This window comes from Dysidea avara, chromosome 13 (genome assembly GCF_963678975.1).
Source record: "Dysidea avara chromosome 13, odDysAvar1.4, whole genome shotgun sequence".
In the NCBI taxonomy this organism is placed as follows: Eukaryota; Metazoa; Porifera; class Demospongiae; order Dictyoceratida; family Dysideidae; genus Dysidea; species Dysidea avara.
This window is the reverse complement of record NC_089284.1, coordinates 4,104,305-4,127,186: the sequence shown is the minus strand read 5'-3', so window position 1 is coordinate 4,127,186 and position 22,882 is coordinate 4,104,305. Positions and strand designations below refer to the sequence as shown.

The window sequence follows — 22,882 nt, the reverse complement described above, 5'->3', positions numbered from 1 at the left end:
ATTCTTGTTCACCTAATTACTAGCCTGGGGGAAGAACACAACTTACACACGGTACTATATCCAAGCAGAGCTAAATCATGTGAGTGTAGCGTTTTGTTATTAGCTTTAAATGCCGCTATATTCAGAACATTATGTATACGGTGTCAGAAATAGTGGTTAACTATTGAAGAAATCTCTGAGGAGGTGCTTTACTACAGATGAGTGTAAGGCCTTCCTCAAGGAGCACCCAAAACCAAGCCTCGATTCTTGTGTGGTATCACAAATAGATAAGTATATGGAAGACTTCCTTGGTAAACATCTACCTTCTCAATTTGTGTCAAGGCTTCAGACAGCTACATTAAACTGTGTTGCTCCTTTAACCTTGGCTGCTTTATCTGCTGCTAGAAGATGGGTTAGAAGAACAAACAGACATGTAGGTCCCCACTGTAGGGGTGGTGGGCCTGATACAATGTATTAAGCCTCATTGGTAACTTGGTAACGCATCAGAGTATATCTTGCAGGTACAAAAATTCACTAAACCTAAATTCACTAAAGTTAAAATCCATAGTGTACCACCATACAAGGCTTCATCTCTTGATGTTCTACAAGATTGTCAATCACCTAGTAGAGCTTCCTATCCCCAGTTATATTGTACATTCTACAAGATGTTTACGAGGCATCTGCTACTGTTGATGCATACAAATTTAGTTTTTACCCAAGATCAATATATATATACACAACATACCAAGATACTAGAGGCTGTCCACCCAGACTGGACTAAGTATGCACAAGCGATGTTTCTGAACACACTCTTCAGAGAGGACTTCCAGTCCACCCTCTCAGCTAATGTGGAGAAAGATAATGTCCATGCTAAGGCTTTGGTTATCACAAGTAAAGCCAAGGACAGGAGTAACGGATGCTAGGTGTCTGCAAATTACTACAGAAACGGGGAGTATAAGGCTGACTCATTTTTTCAAAGGGGCTGTGTGGGCAGACAGGGCAGAGGAAATTACTCCTATAAATCACACCATTGGGGTCTTCCAGCTACCTGTTATGCTACAAATCAGACAGTCCCGCTTTCTCTTCCACAAGCAGTCCCTTCCACCTCAAGGCAGGAATGCATACAAGGGACAGTTGATTCAAATGCCTACAGCCTTCAAGATCTAGGCTTGAACCCCACCTGGTGTCAGAACACGAAGATCAGCACATGGGAGGCTGTGCAGTCCTTTTTATGTATTAGACGAAGATTCATGGTGGACCTGACAAATTTCCCTTCACAAGTCTCTCCCAACCTCATTTAGACCTGCAGAAGTCAATCAGAAGAGGTAGGGAAATTGAAGGCCATTTCCTCCATCAGGGACAATGTAATGGGTTATAAGCCCAACATTGTGGTTCCAAAGGCAGACGGTTCCTGAAGCAAGTGAAAAATCTGCAAGCTCTCAACCTCTCAAGATGGAATCAATAAAAACAGTGGAGGGTTAGCTTCAGAAGGAAGACTGGCTATTTCCTCCAACAGGGACAATGTAATGGGTAATAAGCCTAACATTGTGGTTCCAAAGGCAGACGGCTCCTAAAGCAAGTGAAAAAATGCGTTTTCAAGATGGAATCAATAAAAACAGTGAAGGATACTGGTGATGAAATCAGCAGGTATTGACACAGATGTCTACTCAGCCCACTTAACTCAGGGAGCATATCATGGGCAAGACTACCCACAAACTTAATTACCGAGGCTTGCATTGTAGTTAGCCAAGCCCACATCGTCAGAGGGGAGCTAAAGTGCATAGAAACCTTTGTAGACATGTTCTATATACATGTTTCTAGTGATGTAAGGAAGCTGTATCATTCCTGCAGTGGCCAGAAGTGCAAATTTTGTGAATGGCAAAGGCAGCACCCAATCTCTTTGGGGTGGAAAAGTTTATTTGAACAAGCTGGATTCAGAAGCGAAGTAAGTAAGATAGAAAGTTGAGGAAAATCACACACGAAGACCAAACCCACATTTGTCAAAGATTTGTTTATTGATGATATCATTCTTAAACCACTTGATGAGATTGAGGCAAGCCAGCTGCCTACGGGATGAGTGCAGGACTCACCAATCAAGCGAATGGCAATACTGAGGAAAAATATGTATGACTCACCCAAGACAATGACCAAGCGATACAACACTGAAAAAATTTGTATTCATCAAACAAAATGGGCAGTGAATGTGTGGGAAGAATGGGAGAGTAGTAGGAACCAGGTGATGAGTAGCTGCAAGTTTGAAATGTTAAGTGTCGAAGAAATGAACTTTTGGCTCTGCCAGTTTGTTTTAGAAATTCGATGCCATGATGGCAAAAGGTATACTCTCCAGCTTATTTAATTAATTAAAAGCCGGGGTCACACGCATATTTATATTATCAAGAAGATGTACTTCAAAGTCAAATCAGGGAGGGCTAAGAAGCAAGCCAAAGCAGCTAAAGGAGGTAACTCACTATGACAACAACACTCAGTCTGCAAATCCCCAACAATGTTTTGTGTGCATTTACAAAATGTATACAGCAAGATGTCCTCTTGATAGGTCACCAAATGCTTTGTATCTTCAACCTCTTGCTAAGCCTAATGGTCTTCAAAGACACCATGTGGCCATAACACACTACAGAAAGTGGCTCCTAGTTAATGCTGGTTATAGTGGCTATTATATAGTTCGTGAGTGAGTGCTGCTACTCGGTCTGTTTGACAGTGGCGTAGATGAACAGTTAATCATGAGTCAAACTGACTATTATAGCACAGACGGAGTGAGAGCATATAAAAGTACAACTACAAAGCTTACAATTCTCAAAGCTTAATTAATACTCGCATTATCCAATACTTCATTTAGCTACTGATAAATTGGCACTGCATTGTTGCATGAGGTTGTACGTGTTGTAAGCTGAAAGAAGGACGAAGTGTGCATGGTGTACAATCCTTCTAGTGCTGAAATATCTGCCTTGTGGATTCAGTCACTGCATGCATGAGTAGGCTAGCTACCCACCTGATCAGATCTTACCCACGATATAGAAACCGGATCACGTGTGTAATGATCAAGTGATCTAAAGGAAGATTAATCCACAGAGAATACTGGTCTTTCTTTTTGACACCATAAGTACTATACTTATGTTTCTATGGTAACAGATAAATGTATCTAGGTATCTATGAAAGTAACCTCTGATGTACAATTGTATCAAGTTTCAAGCTTTTATCATTTAAGCACAGTTTTTTATAATGGTGTTATTAATTTTACCTTCTCAAGGTGCTGCTAACTGACTAATGCTATTCCATACTCACCTGTTTTTAGAAGGAATTGTACCTCCGAATTCAGTGTTCTCAACGCTATAGTACCTGTTTGATCACTTACTGTATGTTTTTCCGATTGTGTGTGAATTCTATGGTAATCACTGGACTGGACTACTGACATTTTTTTTGGTGCTGCATGACAATCTATCTTACCTAACTTCCTTCCAATTATTACACAACTGTAGGTATTTTTCTGTCATCATGATAGTTCTTACATGTGCAAGCTGGCCTATGTGACTAGTATGTGATTGAATTTATTAAAATTGCATTGTACAAGCTTACTGCTATCTCCAATAGTTAATTGTTGGTCAACTATTGCTACCACATTCCCTGCAGCATAACGGTAAGGAGTATTTAGACTTATAAGTGGGGCAAAGCATAATAAATAGTTATGAAATCAATAAAAGTTAGTTTCTGCTAATTGCATTGCTATATATTCATCATTTAGTAGCGGACTGAAGGTCCCCGAAGGCCCATAGCTAACAAGACTCAATAAATCCAATCTTAGTATGTGTAAAAATTAAAAATATATCGGTCCTGTAGTACAGTCCAGTGTTCCAGTCCAGTAGTCTCCAGTCCAGTGAATAGTTACACCCAATTCTATGTGCACAATGCACAGTATAAATTCTCACTTGCCAGCTATATCATGTGAGTGACATTCGGGGAATTGGAACAATACCATGTTGTAAGCTGACTATGCTATTTCCATGTATCCTTCACCTCCTCATACAATTTATCCTCCCCATACAGATCTACAATCCTTGGGGAATCTGTAATTATTATTAATGGGCTACCAAGACCATCATAAAATGCTCTTGTATGCATAGGTCTCAAGGGCCACATAAACTTTGGAGAAGGCACCCTATAAAGTAATGCAACCAACTCAGTGAAATTTAGGCACTTCATCATAAAGTGAATGGCATGCGCCATTTGCTTGATAGCCACTGGACTAATAGCAGAATGACGCCAGGACAAAACATCACAGATGTAGTTTCAAAAAGAATTAGTGACCACACTAAAAGGGCAAAACATGCAACTGTTCGAAAAGCACCTCTGCAATCAAAGTAGCCACTATGAAAAATACGGACGATTTCTGTTACGAAGGGAAGCCATCACGTGCTATCGACACTTTTTGCTGTCAGCAAAGATGAATGGGACACAAAGGAGGACACCAGTAAGTCCATGAAGAATGCACTGCGGTATGCCAAAAGGCACCTCTTGGGCCGAAGCAAAATCGAACAGTGAAAAAAAACAGTCTGTTATCAAGTTACAACTAACTGAAAGCATTTCAGCTCGATCTGAAGACTTGTTTGGGCTTAATTTTACTTAACCAATACTGCCTCATTGTCATCTGGGAAAAGTGAGGCTGGTTTTTGGGTGATACTTTTTCATGGGCCACGCCCACACCTTTGTGGTCCCTACTATACTAACAGTACTATTGCACTGTATGATAATCAAGAGGCTAAGCTTTGTAGAATGCAAATTATCAAACTATCTATGATTCTTAACACACTCACTCACTCGCTCGATTGCCCAGCTCGCTCACTCACTCACTAACTCACTCACTCACTCACACACACAAACAAACAATACACATCTGACCTCTCTTCTTCCAGTTCTTTAGACAATGCCTCAACATCATCATCTTGGTTATTACCTGACTGCTGCTCCGTGGGTAGCTTTGGTGATGCACCAATGTTGTCTTGTGACTGAGCTGGTGACTAAAGGAAGATGTGTATCACTGTCACCCCCAGCACTCTGTTACTCCCACCTCTCCCCTTACTTGTGACAAGATACTGATGTTTTGTACACCTGTTGACGTCAACTGCATCAACTTGCCCTTGGCATACTGTTCTGCCTTACGAGCTTCTTCTAGCTCTTGTTGTAACCGTTGTGCCTCCCTAGCACTACACATACCAGTGATAGCTACTATTGAGGATGTTGACTGAAGGAACACAACTAACCGTTCATCTGATGTCTGTGAAATGGAGCGAGATTTCTCCTCGGCCATAAACACTCTCTGCTGCATGGCTAGCTTTTCTTCTTCACTCTAAACAGCACAAAAACAACGTAACACACACATGTACACACACACTCAGTAAATTATGATGCATCACATATTGCACAATACTTAATTGATAATACTCTTGATAGCTGCCTTAGAGCCTGTATTGAATACAGACTCTAGGCAGCTTTGTTGCTTATGGCTTTGTGGCGTTGTGTAATTATGGCCTTTAGATCACTGAATTAGTAATGTTGTTCAGATATTGACTCATGTAGGCTTGCCAGATTACAAATAGATAAATACTCTCTAATATAACAGCCAAAATATTCACAAAGTATGATGCTACTGAGAATGGTAACAATGATATTGTCAGCTTCAGCAACTCAATGCAATACAGCATGATGGATTACCTTCTCACAAATTTAATACTTACAGTTTAAGTCACTAGTTTCTATCCAAGGGGCAAGAGCCAACTACAAAATTTGATGATAAGATAAGACCATTAGGCTACAAAGCCATGTAGTCACACCATTATACTAGGAGAAGCTGTAAGTTGTGTGGTGGGCAGGAGTGATCAAATATGACAAATGAACATTGCATTTTGTTAAAACAAGCTTGATTGTGCAGCTATTCCTTAGTCAATCCTGTGCAATTGTAACCATACAGTACGATAATAGGGACCACAAAGATGTAGTGTGGCCCATGAAAAAACATCACCCAAAAACCAGCCTCAATTTCCCTGATGTCGATGAGGCAGTATTGGTTAGGTAAAACTAAGCCCAAACAAGCTTTCAGATCGACCCAAAACACTATTAACAAGTTGCTACAGATTTTTTTTATAAAAAAATTATTTAACGGAATTTTCTATTGACTGACTAAGTAACTGACTGATGCCTTCAGACAAGTGTAACTCGATAACAGCTAAGGCTACAAGCTTGATTTTTTCACTGTTCGACGTCGCTTCGGCCCAAGAGGTGCCTTTTGGTAAATTGCAGTACATACAGTACATTCTTCATTTGCCCAAGCGAAAAGTGGCGGTAGCACGTGATGGCTTCTCTTCTGGTAACTGTATTTTTCATAATGGCTACTTTGATTGCAGAGGTAGTTCTTGATTTGTAGTGTTGTGTAACAGGTTGAACATAGCTGACAACAAAGTGTAATGAATACTTCACTTTTCAGACGATATTGATATAGCTGGGACATGCGGTGTCATTTCTTTACTTGACGTGGGTTCACCCATAGATAATATATGCTTCACCAGTCATAATAATTATTTACAAAAAAAGTTAACAAGTACACAAAAAAATTGGAATTTTCAACTAGAGTAGGGACTATATAGCACATTGATAAAAAGTACTTAAACAAGCTGGAGTAGTGCATATCAATAAACTTATTTACTCTTGATAATATTAAATCACAGTAAAACAATAAGTGTAGGAAACATTTAGAACATTTGTAATATAAGTTAAATATAGTGTATGATGTCATTGCACATTGTCACGTGATAATAAGTAGTCCAGAGTTCCCGCTTAAATTCCTTAAATTAGTGTAACAATAAGGTTATACTGTGATTAATATCATGCACTATGGTCCCTACTCTATTTGAAAATTCCAATTTTTTTTGTTTACTTATATTTAAAACCTGTTGTCTAGACCCATACAAATTTACTGGCCACCCAAACAAGAGCTGCATATAAAATGTTGATATTGGATGGTCGGGTACCAAAAGTAAAATCACAAACATCGCAATTAGATATTGGTTTGCATGCTACATATATGATGCTCAATCTAACATGACATACTCCAAGTATTGAGTATCTGTTTCATAATTTAAAATCCACAATCCACATTGATGACTTCAAAGCTCTTATTTGAATATTTTACAAGAGGTGGTTTGAACCAGGATCACACCAAATACTGCATCGTCACCACCCACCATGTTGGGGCCTCTGATGGCAGAGTATTGCTGAGATATGCACGCAGCCATACACAGAAAATGATGCAACACTGTGCTATTCCAAAGCCATACAAAGCATGAAAACACAAGCTTTAGAATTACAATATCATCACAACACAAATATTTATTTAAACTTTCTAAGATTCTTCAGCTCATAACTACGGTTACCATAAAATGAAGCAAATGACTTGACTATAAAGACAATTTTCATACAAGATGACCAAAGGAGATGTGACTAGGCAACTAGCACACAAAACACTTAAATAGAACATACACCATTCACCTAGAGCTGGTAGAACACTGCAACACGATAATTCTAACATTTATTGGGTGCAGATGTGAACAGCATTCTCTACATGGTCACATCACCTTCCTACCAACTTTTGTTTTTTTCAGTAACCTACTTGGTTATATAATTTTCTACAAGTTTTTTGTTGACTTAAAAAGTCTACGTAACAAGAATCATTCACTATTCCTTATGAATTTGTTTGTTCATCTTTAACCACACAAAAATATCCTACAGCAACATGTATTACCTTTACAGCACTTTCTCTGGCTCGGCGAATTTCTTCTTCAGCTTCGTGTGACTTGCGTGCTAGTGCTTGTGCCTCCTCTTCAGCAACTTTCACCTTCTCCTCCAACATTGCCGCCCTCTGCTCTGACTGTGACTAAACAATTCATCACAACACCAATAATTAATGCAGTGGCTGTTGTGCAAGTAACACATTTTCAAAGACTAACACTGAGTACAAGTACTCTTTGCTTGTACTCTTTGCAGGCAGGAAAGACTCAACTCACATCCTTATAATGGGACTAACAATAATGCATACCAAAATTAGTATAAAGAACATTTACTGGTAGCATTCTGGATGGAACTGTCAGTTCTGCTGACAGCTATATCAATGGACAAAAATCCCTGCAATTCAATTTTCTAGGGTGTTACAGTACAGTAACTTTACTTTTTGTTTCTAAACATACTGATAAACTCAATCCCACAACTCATTGCAACACACCAGTGCATCATTAGCATCTTTGGCCTCTCTCTCGTATTGCTTCAGTCTCTGCATCAATTCCTCCTTCTCTCTTTCTGCCTCCTGCCGTGCCCTCCGCTCCTTAATCAGCAACTCTCTCTCAGCCTGGAAAGGGCGTACATATAACCATGGTAAGGTGTTTACTAATATGGCTGGCTTACCAGCCAACGAGCCCTCTCTTCTCGAGATTGTGCCTTCATCTGCTGTACTTCCATTGAGTCACGCCTCCTTCGACGCATGTATAGGTCATGGTTACCATGACAAAGTTGCAAGATCTATGTGTAAGACTTACCATCTAATAGCTAATAAAATAAACAGGACTAACCAGTTTGTTGATTTTATTGTTTGGAACAAAGAAAAGGAAATCTGGTGACTTCTTATCTATTGGTTTAATGGTTACCTAGACAACAACATAATAGAATCATGCTGCCTAGTAACAAATTTCTTAATTACTTTTTTATCTTGGAAAGAGACATTTCTAATTTCACTCCATGGAAACGATATTTTGGGAGACAACCGGTCATCCCATTCATATACGTTCAGTCCTTGAGCGTCCACTCCTAGTCGCAAGTCTGTGCCTTTCTTGTTCTAAAATCAGTACACAAGAACATAACGACAGTTGATATTCAGAATAATTACCTTTATCTCAAAATAGTTGACGCCATACATCTCAAGGTCCTGTGCTATTTTGAGATATTCCATAATAGTCTCTTCCCTACAATTTCATACATTGCAATAATGGCAATCTCATATTGCAAGTTAGCAAGCGTGTGTCATATAATATGCACATGGGTACAGCACAATCTGTGCATGTGTATTACAAAGTGATGTGCATGCACTATTAGACCCCACACATGCACACTGTCCCCTGCACTTTCCCACTCTTTTCCCCACTACAGTATTCACACACCACATGTAGATAATTACTCCACAGAGTCCACACAGGTGAACAGTCTAATAACACCATTCACATGACAATGGTAAATACATCACATGACAACATGCCCCATGAAGTGTACCTCCAAGGGTGACCTTTAGGTGAAAAATGACCTCAGCCTATATAGCCATTATGTCATAAAGAATAACTGAATGTAGAGCTACAAAAGTTCATCAGAAATATACATTACCCCTAGTGTGTTAGGGTATTACCCACTAGGAGCACATGTCATTACTGTTGTTAACTATTAGTAATACCAGAGTGAATCCTGTTTGTAAGATGAGTATGCCATCAGATCAATTACATTTCTCAGGTTCAAAATATTATTCTATACCAACTATCAGAATAACAGCAATATCATGCAGTGATGTTTACAACTGTAGTTGTATCACTCAACAAGTCCCACATACTTTGGCTGCCCACTACACAGAAAATACCCCAGCCTATAGCTAACTTTTGAGGAATAAAAAAGCTACTGGATATAATACAGACTTAAAAAGCCAAGACATTGTGCCAAGGGTTTCAGATGTACTATTCCTACCCTACAGCAGTACACAAAGTACATCTGTGCATATTGCAAGCTCTCAGAATATTTGGAGCTTAACTACAAAGTGATTATAAATCACGTACAAGACATTGTGACAGACAATGAGACAAGGTAGTGCTAGATTTCACACCAATGTAGGCAGAGACTGTTAGCTTACTTACATATGGAGTTTACACCCAAAACATGCTATACAGCACCTATTCTCAATAACTCAACATTTTAACATAAGAGTAAAGATTATTTAATCTAATCATGGTACAAGACATACATATATAGCAACACAGGATGAGCCACTATTCTATATACACTTTACTAGTCAGCCACCCAGCCCTACTAACATATGGTTGTTCCCAGGGTAAACCTGTTTAAATAAACCACCACAATTGGAAAGAAAACAAAACAAATCAGTGTCTTAAGGCATGCCCTAATAAGGACCATAGTGTGTTCCCACATAGAACTATACATGGCTTCATTTCAATACAGCTCTACCTCAGCATGTCACAGTGCTCCTTATACCAGGATACTATCTTCTCCTCCCACATTTCTGGTGTCATCTGATATTGGTGTTGTACTCGTGGTGGTAGAAGCTGTTCATGAAGAAGGAAGCCAGGCAGGTGCAACTTTTCATCGTAGTCTCCGTACTACAACAGTAACAAGGGACGTGTCATCACGCGATTACAAAACGTCACACCTCTTTCTTGCCTTCACTTGCACAGCATAAGAGGCCAGCAATACTGAGGCCTCTGGTGAGCAATAGATCTCTTCATCCAGAATCTGCTGCTTCACTTGCAGGAAGAACAAATATTGCGTCACCACTTGGACAAGCTCATCCGACACATCTTCTGGATAGAACTTAGCACGGAAGAAAAATACATTAGGTTGTTCCCTGGGCAGACAATGTTCCGTTAGCTGGAAAGAGATAATATCCGGAGTAAAATACGGATTACTGACAGATATTTTAAAATAATACCTTTTTCTCAGGTCTTAGCCAGCTTATAAATCCTTTCTCGTCCACGTAACGCAGTCCAAAATACCACACTTCGCGGAGACCTACAGTTCTAGCTACCATGTCGAATAGTTCTTGTCCGGTGGATTTTCCCTGGGGCGGTACAAAGTTAAACAGGTAAAAAGCGACGCCAACAGTACACATACGTCGACTGTAAACTCTAAATCAGCGTCCATTGTGGACACACGCACATCCAGTATTTTCGGCATATCTGTACACTTCACCAATATCTATCTGTTTAGCTATGACATTATAAAGGTTTGTTTATAGAACTAAAATATTAGAATATTTGTGATTTTTAATCGTCACGTGATAAGCTAATATTCCTTTTGTGATGGACGAAATTTGCTCAAGCTATAAAGTATCAGACGTTACTGAGTCAAGTAGCAACAAACCGACTGGAAAGATGAATAACAACGCTCCGTTTTTGTTCGAACATATTCGGGCAGTTGACGAAACTGCACTTGCCCAATTGTTTGACCAGTTACGAGTGGAAACTAAGTAAGCTATTGAGATGAAGTACTCAAATAGTAGTGACTAGCGTGGAGATGTGTTGTGAGTCAAATTGTGTTGTTGCTACAGCGGAAAGTTGGTCCATCCCCAGTGGAAACACTTCAGACACATGAAAATGATTAGAAATGATCGAACTCGTCTCAGCAATGCGATATGGCGCTCGTGGTTCATCCAGAGTAGGTCACCATCACCCTTTTACCTGCATTAAATGTCACTCATGTAGTGAAACTTGGAAAGAAGCCACTGTTCTGCCAGTTTAATGTAGACATATCTCTTGAAGAGCACAAAGTTCCACAAGTACATAAGATAGTGCTGTGGTGCTATTCAATGACAATCTTGGTTGTAGGCGGTGCCAATTGAAGGAAAATATTGGAAACGACGCTCAGAAGCTGTTGCTATGGAGTACAAAAAGTGGCGACTATTTTACAAGCAGAAGAGATCTTTCAATCAGCGCAAGTTATTTCAAAATGTTGGGGAATTTTCCCAGGCTGAAGCTGTGAGTGTTAACAGTATTAACTTGATTATTTAGTGTATTGTCTACCTACAGGAGAGTATGGATGCCACACAGACTGTAAATATGACTGGGTAAGTTGTCCTATAGTGGGCCTGTATTTTCATAGCTTTTGTGTACAACAGAAATGTGGCTAACAACTTCTACTTTCTTGAGGACATTCAGGGTATGCATGTCTTAATCTAGGGGTACACTAACAATTGATTATGTTGTGTTGCAAATTAGATGTACCCGATAACTTACTGTCCTCTCAACTGCCATTTCTGCTCAGCTCACACATAATGGGTTAGTGTGTCATGATGACTACTGGTTTGTGTTATCAGTTATGTATCCTTTCCATATGACAGACACAGGGGGGCATTATCAGCCTCGTTTGGACACCCTCAACCCTGACCCCTTCATTGATGAACTAATGGATCACTCATGGCTGGACTTTGAATGTGAGTAATCTCTTTGTAATGGACACCTGTACTGTTTGGTGTAGAGCATTTTGTTTGAAACTCTATTTGAGCTTCCTTGTGCCTAGCCAGCTGGTGTGAAAGAATGCATGAATGATCATTTGCTCCCTTGGTTGTTAACCACCACATTGTAACATGTTTGAGTTGGGAAACACTTGAAATGCCTGGCCAACCTTTTGACCCCTGATAATATTCCCAATGAGATATGTTCATGATATCATATAATATTTTTGTAACAACCTATTTTTTTGCTAAACTAATTACAACCATGTAGTACCATGTAGCTATCATTAGCTACAGCATGTCATATAGCATGGGAATCTCAGGCCTAAGTACTTTAATGTATGTCAAGTTGGAAGTCGGGTGCTATATTAGTATCTCAGTTGCATGTTGCATATTGAGTACATGCAATTTCACGAATATGCACTTGGTACAGTTGTCCACATAAACTACTGATTATCACATGCTTAATGAAAACAACAGTAAAGTACACAGCTTGATTACTAATGTTTACTTGTGGTTATTGATCTATTCAGGAATGAATTGGCCCATATTAGTTGTGTTTGTGGGTAGAACAACAGCTGCTGTCACAATGACAGCTGCCACATAGTTGGCTGTCCTTTGGAAGAGAAAGTTTAGCTAAGTAAACAGTTTATCTGTGTATAGTCAGTCACCTTGTGTATGCGTACTAGGGCTGTACGATTATTGTGAAAAATTGATTATCTCGAAAATCTGATATTGTATTTGTGTGTATAATAGGTGTACAGCCCTAATGCATACTGTGAGGTGAGGGTTTCATGTGAGGTGGCTTACGCCAGCATTTTGTTAGAAGATAGGACTTTTTTTGCATAATACATTGACTGCAATTATTTATTTTAGCTACCAAGAACACAGTTGGAGATGCTGCTCAGTTATTCAAGCCATCTCAACAATTTGCTCCCCAAATGGCAGACTTCCCTCAGCTATATCCAGGACTCCTTCTGGCCAATCAGTTTGACCAGCAGAGTAAGAACAAGGATGATACAACTGCTGCTGCTGCTGCTGCTGCTAGCACTACCAATGGTGTACGTGCTAATGATGCAGTTGTGAAGGCTGAGGTGTCTAGTAATAGTAGTTCTAATGATCTGAAGGAGTTACAATATATTCCTCGTGGTAACAGCAACTCAACATTGCCTTCAGAAATGGTTTCAGCTCCACCCACTTCTGTAATGCACCACAGCCAATCGTTGCCTACAATGGGACACTATGGTGACAGCAGTGGCAGTACCTTTCCAGTCTTTCAAGGCCTACTGGACCCTAAGGCTCAGTATCACAAGACTTTAGCTGAGCACTCTCGGATGGAGAAGGCCCAGCGTAAATTACAAGAAGAGGCTCACAAGCAGCAACAGTTCTACATGCAACTACTGCAGCAGAAGAGCAATGAACTCCCAGAGTCCACCAGGCATCAGGCGGAGATGCTGCAGTTAATACTCAGTGACCCAAACATGATGCACTTACTACAGAACATCTTCAAGGGTCAACAACAGCAGCAGCAGCAACAACAACAACAACAAGACCATCCTACTTCGCCCCCTCAAGTATCACCTAAACAGCCGCAAATACCAACCATTCCTCTTTCATCAGTTTCATCTGTTATGTCACCAGCCCCACCTCCCACCAGCCCTTCCTTACAGAACACATTTCAATACCAATCCAGCCATTCAAGCAGCAGTGGCAAAGAGCTCAGCCAGCTAACAGCCACATCATCAGAAGTACAATTCAGTGAAGTGAGTGATCACAACTTTATGACAATAGCTGGTGGAATTTCTTTTCTTTCCATGCAGAGTAAACCAGTCAAACCACTAACACCAGAAGAGAGAAAATATTATAAGGTTAGTGCTCTGTCAGATGGTGTGTGGTTGCATGCACTGTATCCAAATGACTCATTGATACTAAACCAGTCACAGTGGGGAAAATGGAAACTATACAATTAGCACGACATGTGATAGCAGTTGTATGGTATCACTTGGCTTTACAGACCAAGTGTAGTGACCAAGGGTATGATAGTAAAATGATGCACTAGTGATATCAAAGACATGTTGAGCTAACTCGACATTGACACCACAGGGAATAATATTTATCCCCAAACCTTCTCAACATAACTCTTTTTTTTCTCTCTAACCATTAAATATGCCTTAACACCATGTCATGGTTGTGTAATCCCTGTCATATGATGTAATCAATCTCTTTTGTTATGTATCCCTCTGATGTTGACTTGGTATTGTTTAGGAAATCAGGAGACAATCACATATTTCAGCTGAACAGAAAAGAAGAGGTAACATCAAGGTGGGAATTTATTATACATGCTCAAGTTTTATATCACATGATGCCCCTCAGGCTGGTTTGGAGCAGTTGCAGTCACTAATTAGTCGGGTTGACCCTTCATCACAAAACCAATCAAAGATGAGCAAAGCTAATGTGTTGATGAAGAGTGTGGATTACATTCAGAGAATGCACTCTCGTCGAGAAGCTGTGGATGCTGAGATAGCCAGTCTGCAGGCCCAAGTGGAACATCTAAATAATTCTATTAAGTGAGCACTGTTGTGTTTTAAGTCTTATCCATGCCTATACATATGATGACATGACTCTACACATACACACATACACATATTGTCGTAAACAACGTTTTGGATTTTAGTATTATACAACACTAGCTTGCATAGTTGTACACCATTTGACATGTGTGTGGCTAAGGATAATGGGATTTAATCTCTCTACAGTCGACTCCAAGAACAGTTACCAGCCAGTGGTGCATCGAGTGGAGTGAGCGGACGGGTAAGATGTGATGTTGATATGTGTAACTATAACTTCTCAGTCTGTATTACATGCACCTTTTATCTTCTCAAGTGAGGTATTCATTTATTAACATGATTGCAATAACATTTTAAATTTCTGTGACTAATTGCTTCTGAGTTTGTTTGTGGTCAGGTGTGGTGAACCACCTTTGATTCATCTTATGTGTGGTATTCTTTACATGTTGAGTAATATTAGTTTGTGTGTGAATATCACATGAAACTCTGTATGTTAGGCCACGAACTGGTTCTTGCCTGGTAATTTTTTGCTGGATGAATTGTGCAATTACCATGCAATGATAGAAGTCAAAAGTTTATAATTTTTATATTGCTTTTATATCTTGTAAACACTCTTTTCTTTCAAGATGCACTTTTTGTCTCAACCATGTTTGTCCCTATAATTCCATGTGCTATATGATACAGTGTAACCTCTTTTAACAAACCCCTGACACAATAGAAAAAACCTCCATAGTAAGGACAAAAATTTTGGTCCCAACAGGTCTAGTTAATACATTTTTTTTACCTCTGAAAGAGGAAAACCTCTATCTTGCAGCAAAAAGTGGCCAAAAATTCTGGCTTCCAAAATGTCCATAATAGAGAGGTTATGTCAAATGTACTGCACCACATCAAAAATTTTAAATTTTCACAGAGCAAAACAAATTGATGTTATGCTACTTCTAAAAAGCCAGGTGCCATGCAGCTAGCTAACTCATCTGGCAACTGTGTATTACTATTTTAACAATAGGTTTTTGGTTGTGCAATAATGCATAATATTATTAGTGTGTAATTCTCAGATTTCGTAATTTTTGTAGTTCTTCAATTATAATATAAGGAAGTGCTTGTTAAACAAACTGCTTTTAACACACAGAAGTATCAAACAGTACGGTAGTACCGTTTAAATAGGGATTGCCCTGAAAATTTTGCATGCCACCAAAAATCCCGCCTTCAACAATCATCCTAGAGACATTTTACGCAAATAATACAGCATTAAATATAACAAAGCACTTACAGGTGGCTGGGTATAGAATTTTTTTTTTAAATCGCCAGAACTTTAATTGTAGGCCCTCTGCTTTTATCTTCAATCAGGCTGCTTGTCTTCTTCATCCAACGAAACCATATTGAGGCGTTAATTTTCCATATCAACACCTTGTTTCAGCGGAATATTTAGAAGCCACAGAATTATTTCAAAGCTGGATTTCAGAAGCGCTTCAGTTCCAGCGCTACTATAAGAGGTACACTAGATCTGCAACTTCACAATTGGGATCCCGTTCACAATAGGTTTGCAACCACGCCCATCAAATAAAGATCTAGCTGGACTAATAGCAATAGAGTACGGAGACCCCACCTCTTAACCATCTTGCTATTTACTTAACAGTAAACAAGATCACCTCACCCCTTAGCTGACTCGAGATATACTCTAATACAACAGTCATGTATGATAGAACAGTTACAAGTTACATTGTTCTGGTAGACATAAGCACGATATATAATCAGTGTATTATCTAAAGGAGCAGGTGCCCCTCAGCAACAGCAAGGTCTACAGCTGGAGGCACACAGGGACACTTGGATCTAGAACGCGATCCCCTATTACACATTATTGAAGAGCGCAGCAAGGAGAACCCCAACTACAGTGAAGCCAGTCCATGACCACAGAATATGGGGAACCCACTTTTCACTCAGCAAATGGGCAAGATGTTATAAGTGATGGTATCTGCTTTCCCCATACCTACAGATGTGGAAATACAAGTGGACTAATACAAGTTACATTGTAGCTAGCTGTGCCACAACAAACTAGTATTTTAAAAATTTGTTAATTTAAAAATGAAGTAGGGATCTACGCAAGTACTGAAACAAGTGGTGTTTTTTATTTATTTTTTAATTTTATTTGTTATACTGGGCAGCCAGTAATTACTGATGTGTCCAGGGGGACCAGCCCCAAGAATAATCAAATACACACGTATAAACATTTACAGCATAGCTCAGTGGGAAAGTCCCTATTTAGTACATTAGTTAAATTATTATTTAGTTCAATGCCAAAGTAGTGACTTCCCACTGAGCTATGCTGTAACACCATCATTCATCTCTTGTTTCAGTACTTTTTATTACATAGATCCCTACTTCCATTTTTAAATTAACAATACTAGTCTTCTATACTGTTTTATAGTTTGACTATCGTGGTTTTTTTTACAAATTCTCTTGACAAAGCCTCAAAGCTGCTGTTCATTTTTGTTCGCGTACGTAGGGAATACGCCCCCTTTCAACTCTAAGGAATAGGCTATTCCTGGTAGTCTACGAGGCCTGCACCATTATTTTGCAGTTGTTACACGTCTGTAAAACCCAAATGGAAGGTAATTCACAAAGTCTGAGGAGAGTCGCCACATCCGTATTTCAGACTGCCAAAAAGAAACCACCTCAGAACAAAGTTCACCTGTGCGGAAATTTAATATAGACTTCATTTTGCTTTTTCTTCTTACGTAAAAACTACTTTTACCATTTAACAATTTTGCTCACATGGGTGCATACGGACAAACATAGGCAGATAGGTACACACGCACACACACATTTACGATAACAACTTCAGTAAACCAGGCGCGCCCACAGTTGGCCTTCTGGGCATGCACCTGGTTTAAAAAGAGCAAACCTGGTCTTGTGGTCAATTTTGGGGAGTTGGTAAGACCAGAAACGTATAATTAGTTTTGACCTTGCACAACCCAGCAATGGGCTTTGAAAACATTCCATTATAGAGAGTAATCTACTCTAATAGAGCAGTCATATAGCAGGTTGTATCCAAAAATAATTTAGTGGCCCAATTTATTGAAGGCTATCACTAAAGTGAAATGTTTCATTTTTGCATGGCTACTGGCATAAACCAGTTCTACAGGGTGTTATATGATACCAATCAAAAAACAAGGTGCATGCCATTGTATTGCTACTATTGCATCATTACAATTGGATACCTCCATAGAAAGCTCAGCTGGGCTGTTGCTAGTGAAACAAATTGTAGTAGTTTGATTCACAAACTTTTCCCATCCATACTCTTCACTTCGATTCAAATCACCATACCATACGGAGGGAAACTTTGGAGGGGGAAAAAATTGGCAAATCAAGCAAAATATCACTGTTGGTGAAATAAAATTTGGCGAATTGTTAGCAAAGCACATGCCCTATTTAATTAATTAGATTACTAATCACTGTGCCTGAAACGAGAACTGGAGTGCCATGCCTCTCAGTTCGGCGCCTGGAGTCAGCTATCAACTAAAAGATAATACTGTAGATCTACACCCTCTGGAATTGTGAATATCGTACTTAATATAGTAGGACTCACTACTTGTCACTCCCGTTTCGCGGTGAGGTTTGAGGATACCGCATGTAGCTATCTAGTGAGGTAGTTGAGGCAGGCTTGGTTCTAGTGTGACCCCTGGCCCAGTATCTCTTGGTAGAGTAGAAAATTGATTAGTTCGAGGCTTGGTTTGCTATTTTCTTTGCCATCAAAATATTTGGATGGGGAAAATTTAGCAAATTCATGGTCATTCGCCAAATTTGCCAAATTTTAAAGGCGCCAAAGTTTCCTTCCATACAGTATCACAGCTTTGGTTGAGCAGACTTTTAGAGTGCTTAGTATGAATTGTGATGTTACTATTGTATCTATTAGTATGTGACTTTTGCATAGTCATGTGATACTGTCTGACATTAAACACCATGCTGCAAATTTGAAGTAATCTACATTGTTCCATTTGGTACTAGGTAGCCTTGTGGTGGAGGGAGCCAAAGTTTATATCCATGCAATTGCACACCATGTGTAGTAAATTGTATCATTTTCTGTATGTCGCATTTGTCTGCCTGCGTGCTTTATTCCCTTTAGCAATACCAGGAGAACCAACGTCGACTCACACAATATGTCTGTGAAAGATCCACGCAGAATTATCGATTCTGGATTGTATCCTACTTTAGCATGTCATGCTGTGTTGATGCCTTAACATATTCTGATAGTTTAGTTTAATTGTGAAGAAGTTATTCGAGAGCTACAACAGCATGGTATCCACAAGCAACATGGATGAGTTCTATCGGACAGCAACGGCCTGGAATAGTCAACAGTGTAGCCTAGCGGCACTTAGACCAGGTTTGTACTCTTCTCATGTGTCCATTACCCTCACTGTGCTTGTTGTAGTTGTACAGGATGGTTTGCGGCAGGTTGGCCAGACAACATCGATACTAACTCAACCCAGCAAACTCCCCCAAGAGTTAATAGAACTAATACAGGAACAGACTGATAAACTACGTGAAAACCGCCTGGACACATCATAGTGACTCGATAATTTTACTCTTTTCACGCATGCGTACAATACATTTTAATTAACGTACTCTGCCACGACATTAATTGGGAGGTTAGGGTCAAGATGAATGGCGGTAGTGGTGAAAAGCGAGTTGGTACGTTGTGTTGTAAATGAATGCGTCATGTCATGTATTGGGGGTGATAGGTACGTTGCCGATATTTGCAAGAAAGCGACCACGAGTTGCTTTACTGGCGTTCTCGAGTTCGCAGAACCCCGTCACAACGCCAGGACGTTCTAACACCTCGATGAACACTCAGGAGAGAAGCTACCTCACGCCGAGTGAAAAGGAGAACTACCAGCATTATGGCGGCAACAAGCCAGTGGCAAACTGGAGGTACGAATTTTGGGGGAAGAATGAGCATTCGCCTAATTTTTACGGCTTAACTAGGCCCTACAAGCCGCCAACCACTGGGCACGTAACTAGGCCACCTCTTCCTGCTCCTCCTCCACAAACAAGCGCTCCACAGTGGAACACATCACGTGATTCATTCAATGATAAACCAAGTAGCATCAGTTTTCCGCCAACCCAAGACATCCCATTAACCAAGGTAATTAGCTAATACAATGCTGCTGTAGAAGTATGAAGGGTGTCCCCTAATAGCCACTGATCAAAGATGTAAAGCCATTGATTAAAGAAGATGTAAACACCTCCCGTAATCTGCTGTTGAAGTCGGTTCACATGTTAACAGCAACCAGTCAAGGAGTACAACACTGGTCCAAATATCAACCACAGATGAACCTTGTATTTGAGGTATATGGTAAGTTCATTTATTTTACTAAATTTGGCATTCCACAAGAGAACATTTGTAGTAAGAATAAGGCCGCTTATTGTTAATTATGTTTCAGATCTCCCGCCCACCCTGCTATGTCTCACCGCCTAGTCATGCAAGTTTTCACCATTGTATAATGAAGTTATAAACTAACTCATTTACTTCACTAGGCATAGAGAAAGGGCTGAAGACTATCCCCAATGACAGGGGAGGTTTAACCATTTCTCTCAGCACAATGGTGATTAATATACTCTAATAGAGCATTCAGCTAACTCTAATATAACAATCAAGTGCATGTATAATTATGATGAATAATAAGCCATACGTCCACATTGGTTTAGGCTAATATAACTTCCTGATCTTAAAATGAACAATAAGTGGCCAAAATGTGAAATATATTTACTGTTTACAAGTATATCACAACCATGCACATACCATCCCCAAGTTACAGGTATACAAGCTTTAGACGGCCTTTATGCTTTATGCTTTCGGCCTTTAGTGGGTAAGTCACAATGGAATTCACATTAATTTTCTCATATTCGATTATATATAGCCTTGTGACTTAGAATCTGTGATAGATCTTCCTCTCACCACAACCTAATCAAAATGCATGACATCCAAAATGGTTGAACAGAAGTAGACTACTCTAATAGAACAGTCACAAGGTTTAACCCTTTCATTTATGGATAGTTGTACCCTTCAAATGAAAAGTTGTGTAGGCTTGAGCCAATTAATATACTTTGAAATATATCTTTTGAGTAATGCTAGCCCAATGCTCAGAAGTTGACTGCTCTATTAGAGTGCTTGTTTCAGAAATGTGTTCATTAATCGCTTTTTTGCATGCAAGATTTATTGTCCTTATTGTATAATGACTCAAAATAATGTTGACATAATTGGTACAAGCCTGCAGTAGTTGTATTTTTCACAGTAGTGTGCCACAGTAAGATAAAATTCACGATCACCATTATTCTCTCACACAGGTACTCTCACTTCACATATCCAGTCAGGAGAATTAGGAGCTAAGAGGTTTACGCTACAAGCTGTGGATGGACCACTGAACTGCTGGTTCTGGGAAATAGTATGTTAACTTTACCCTCCATACTGTCCCTTTGCATACAGACATAGGATTACAAGATACCAGCATCACTAGTACGAGGACATCTCTGTCGAGTTGTGGGTACCTGGGACACCCACAAATCTATCTTCAAGTGTGCTTCAGTGCGGTCATCAGACAGGAAGGAATTCAGTTGTGTGAAAAACATGGTATCCATTAGTGACCAGTATATGCGCCAAATTGTTCTATCACTCCATGAAACATGATCAAACTTTGGAACATTACAACCAGTATGTGTATACATGAATGTGTGCGTGTGATTATAAACAAAATACAATGCAAAATATCCAGTAATTTACTTCATTAGTTTCATATTATGCATCAGCTACCTCCTATAACAGACCAAGCAATACAGCAAGTTGATAAAATATATAAACTCACTGTGTCTTCCCATCCTTCTTGTGATCCTCCAAGATGATAATGGACCTTCCTCAGCTCTGCCAATCGAGTACGCTCCTCTGCTAACTCTTGTTCTAACTCTAGAGCATGTACCTGTGGAGGAAGAGCATGTGTGGAGATTGTTTGAAAAGTTAATCACCTGTGACTCCATTTCCAGACGTTTAGCTTGTGTTAGTGTAAGCTGGGAGTAGTCTCTCTTCACTGTGAACAAAAGTGACACAATACAGTAGTTTTCATATACTTCACACACAAACCTATGTCCGTAACATTGCACACATTTTACATACATTACACACTCTATACATTTATACCCTACAAAGAGTACACTACTACAAATATACAACACTAGTTTACTACACACAAACACTTACTAGAATCTTGTCTCTTCAATGTAGCACCAGACTGAGCTGAGGCCACTACTGATCCTGTAGCCTCCGTGACTATGGAAATACGGAGTGGTAAAATAACAGCTAGTGTGCATCACAAGTCACACCTCTTCTGCTAGCAACTTTGAGTCCTTTCAAACGTTCACTCTTTGGATGAGCTTTAGATCGTGAAGCTGCCACCTGTTAAGATAAACACATACCCTAACACCACGTCACACTCATACCATAACTACCTACTACTACACACTCACCAGTTGAGCAGTGCTAGCTGCTATGTCATGTGACGCTACCACCAACTCCTCGAACTTGCCAGTACCCTGTACACACTTGTCAGCAGACTCACTACACAATAACACAAAACAGTCTGAAAAGACCTACATAAATAGTCATTAAAAAGTAGATATAATATGAAACTTATGCAGATTATATACATGAATGAATTTTAATACTATATAACAGCTGGAGAATAAAATTCAGTTTCATTCACCTTATTCTCTACAGCACTTACACTAAGATATTGGCACCCCAGCCAACAGCTTTAGCCGCAGAGATGAGACCCTCGCTCCAGCGATTATTCTTCTTGTAAAACTCATTAGCTGATAATCCGCCCTGTAGTGGCATGTCACCATATGTAACATCATCATTATCAGCTACACCACATCATATGTTACCTTTCCTGCCCCTACAATCTCTCCCTGGAGTTCTTGTGATCTCTGAATCAACAGTCTGATACACTAGAGTAATGTAACAAGTAAAATGACATAAGTTAAATCAAAGACAACATCAAAACCGCTA

At 39.6% G+C, this 22,882-nt stretch overlaps 4 protein-coding genes across 5 annotated transcripts in view; 2 read left to right on the top strand and 2 right to left on the bottom strand.

The window, feature by feature from the left end:
* Positions 1-11,077, bottom strand: part of LOC136242186 (merlin-like) — a 16,164-nt gene extending 5,087 nt beyond the window's left edge. Inside the window, exons 1-13 of one of the 2 annotated variants that reach the window (XM_066033607.1) lie at positions 10,918-11,077; positions 10,736-10,864; positions 10,468-10,674; positions 10,255-10,406; positions 8,921-8,996; positions 8,735-8,869; positions 8,607-8,681; positions 8,443-8,556; positions 8,264-8,386; positions 7,787-7,918; positions 5,253-5,338; positions 5,060-5,195; positions 4,891-5,009 (exon numbers count right to left, since the gene is read on the bottom strand). In XM_066033607.1, the coding sequence (XP_065889679.1) occupies positions 4,891-5,009; positions 5,060-5,195; positions 5,253-5,338; positions 7,787-7,918; positions 8,264-8,386; positions 8,443-8,556; positions 8,607-8,681; positions 8,735-8,869; positions 8,921-8,996; positions 10,255-10,406; positions 10,468-10,674; positions 10,736-10,864; positions 10,918-10,980 (1,547 nt within the window). In that variant the 5' untranslated portion in view covers positions 10,981-11,077. The remainder of the gene's footprint in view (positions 1-4,890; positions 5,010-5,059; positions 5,196-5,252; positions 5,339-7,786; positions 7,919-8,263; positions 8,387-8,442; positions 8,557-8,606; positions 8,682-8,734; positions 8,870-8,920; positions 8,997-10,254; positions 10,407-10,467; positions 10,675-10,735; positions 10,865-10,917) is intronic. The other variant, XM_066033608.1, reaches the window with a different exon arrangement.
* On the top strand, positions 11,052-19,462 carry LOC136242183 (carbohydrate-responsive element-binding protein-like). The gene is made up of 16 exons (XM_066033602.1): positions 11,052-11,272; positions 11,354-11,460; positions 11,508-11,581; positions 11,631-11,780; positions 11,832-11,869; positions 11,921-11,961; positions 12,021-12,080; positions 12,143-12,235; positions 13,133-14,019; positions 14,077-14,124; positions 14,522-14,578; positions 14,630-14,823; positions 15,013-15,067; positions 18,947-19,021; positions 19,075-19,204; positions 19,253-19,462. Exons 1-16 carry the CDS (start codon positions 11,106-11,108, stop codon positions 19,387-19,389), a joined length of 2,313 nt encoding a protein of 770 aa, XP_065889674.1. The 5' UTR covers positions 11,052-11,105; the 3' UTR covers positions 19,390-19,462.
* On the top strand, positions 19,428-21,605 carry LOC136242193 (spermatogenesis-associated protein 22-like). Its single transcript, XM_066033616.1, has 6 exons — positions 19,428-19,512; positions 19,563-19,752; positions 19,807-19,966; positions 20,020-20,176; positions 21,169-21,266; positions 21,314-21,605. The coding sequence occupies exons 1-6, from the start codon at positions 19,482-19,484 to the stop codon at positions 21,506-21,508; spliced, it is 831 nt and encodes a 276-aa protein (XP_065889688.1). The 5' UTR covers positions 19,428-19,481; the 3' UTR covers positions 21,509-21,605.
* LOC136242181 (huntingtin-interacting protein 1-like) overlaps positions 21,495-22,882 on the bottom strand; it is a 9,981-nt gene continuing 8,593 nt past the window's right edge. The window contains exons 26-33 of the mRNA XM_066033600.1: positions 22,759-22,821; positions 22,596-22,696; positions 22,339-22,429; positions 22,195-22,267; positions 22,073-22,141; positions 21,841-21,902; positions 21,684-21,794; positions 21,495-21,634 (exon numbers count right to left, since the gene is read on the bottom strand). Coding sequence (XP_065889672.1) covers positions 21,617-21,634; positions 21,684-21,794; positions 21,841-21,902; positions 22,073-22,141; positions 22,195-22,267; positions 22,339-22,429; positions 22,596-22,696; positions 22,759-22,821 — 588 coding nt within the window. The 3' untranslated portion in view covers positions 21,495-21,616. The remainder of the gene's footprint in view (positions 21,635-21,683; positions 21,795-21,840; positions 21,903-22,072; positions 22,142-22,194; positions 22,268-22,338; positions 22,430-22,595; positions 22,697-22,758; positions 22,822-22,882) is intronic.

Coding starts and splice junctions, on each gene's coding strand:
- LOC136242193 (XM_066033616.1), top strand. CDS start 19,482: ATGAATGGCGGTAGTGGTGAAAAGCGAGTTG. Junction 19,967..20,019: donor AAGACATCCCATTAACCAAG/GTAATTAGCTAA, acceptor GTCCCCTAATAG/CCACTGATCAAAGATGTAAA. Junction 20,177..21,168: donor CCTTGTATTTGAGGTATATG/GTAAGTTCATTT, acceptor TCTCTCACACAG/GTACTCTCACTTCACATATC.
- LOC136242183 (XM_066033602.1), top strand. CDS start 11,106: ATGGACGAAATTTGCTCAAGCTATAAAGTATCAGACGTTACTGAGTCA. Junction 11,870..11,920: donor CAGACTGTAAATATGACTGG/GTAAGTTGTCCT, acceptor TGTGTACAACAG/AAATGTGGCTAACAACTTCT. Junction 11,962..12,020: donor CTTTCTTGAGGACATTCAGG/GTATGCATGTCT, acceptor GTTGCAAATTAG/ATGTACCCGATAACTTACTG.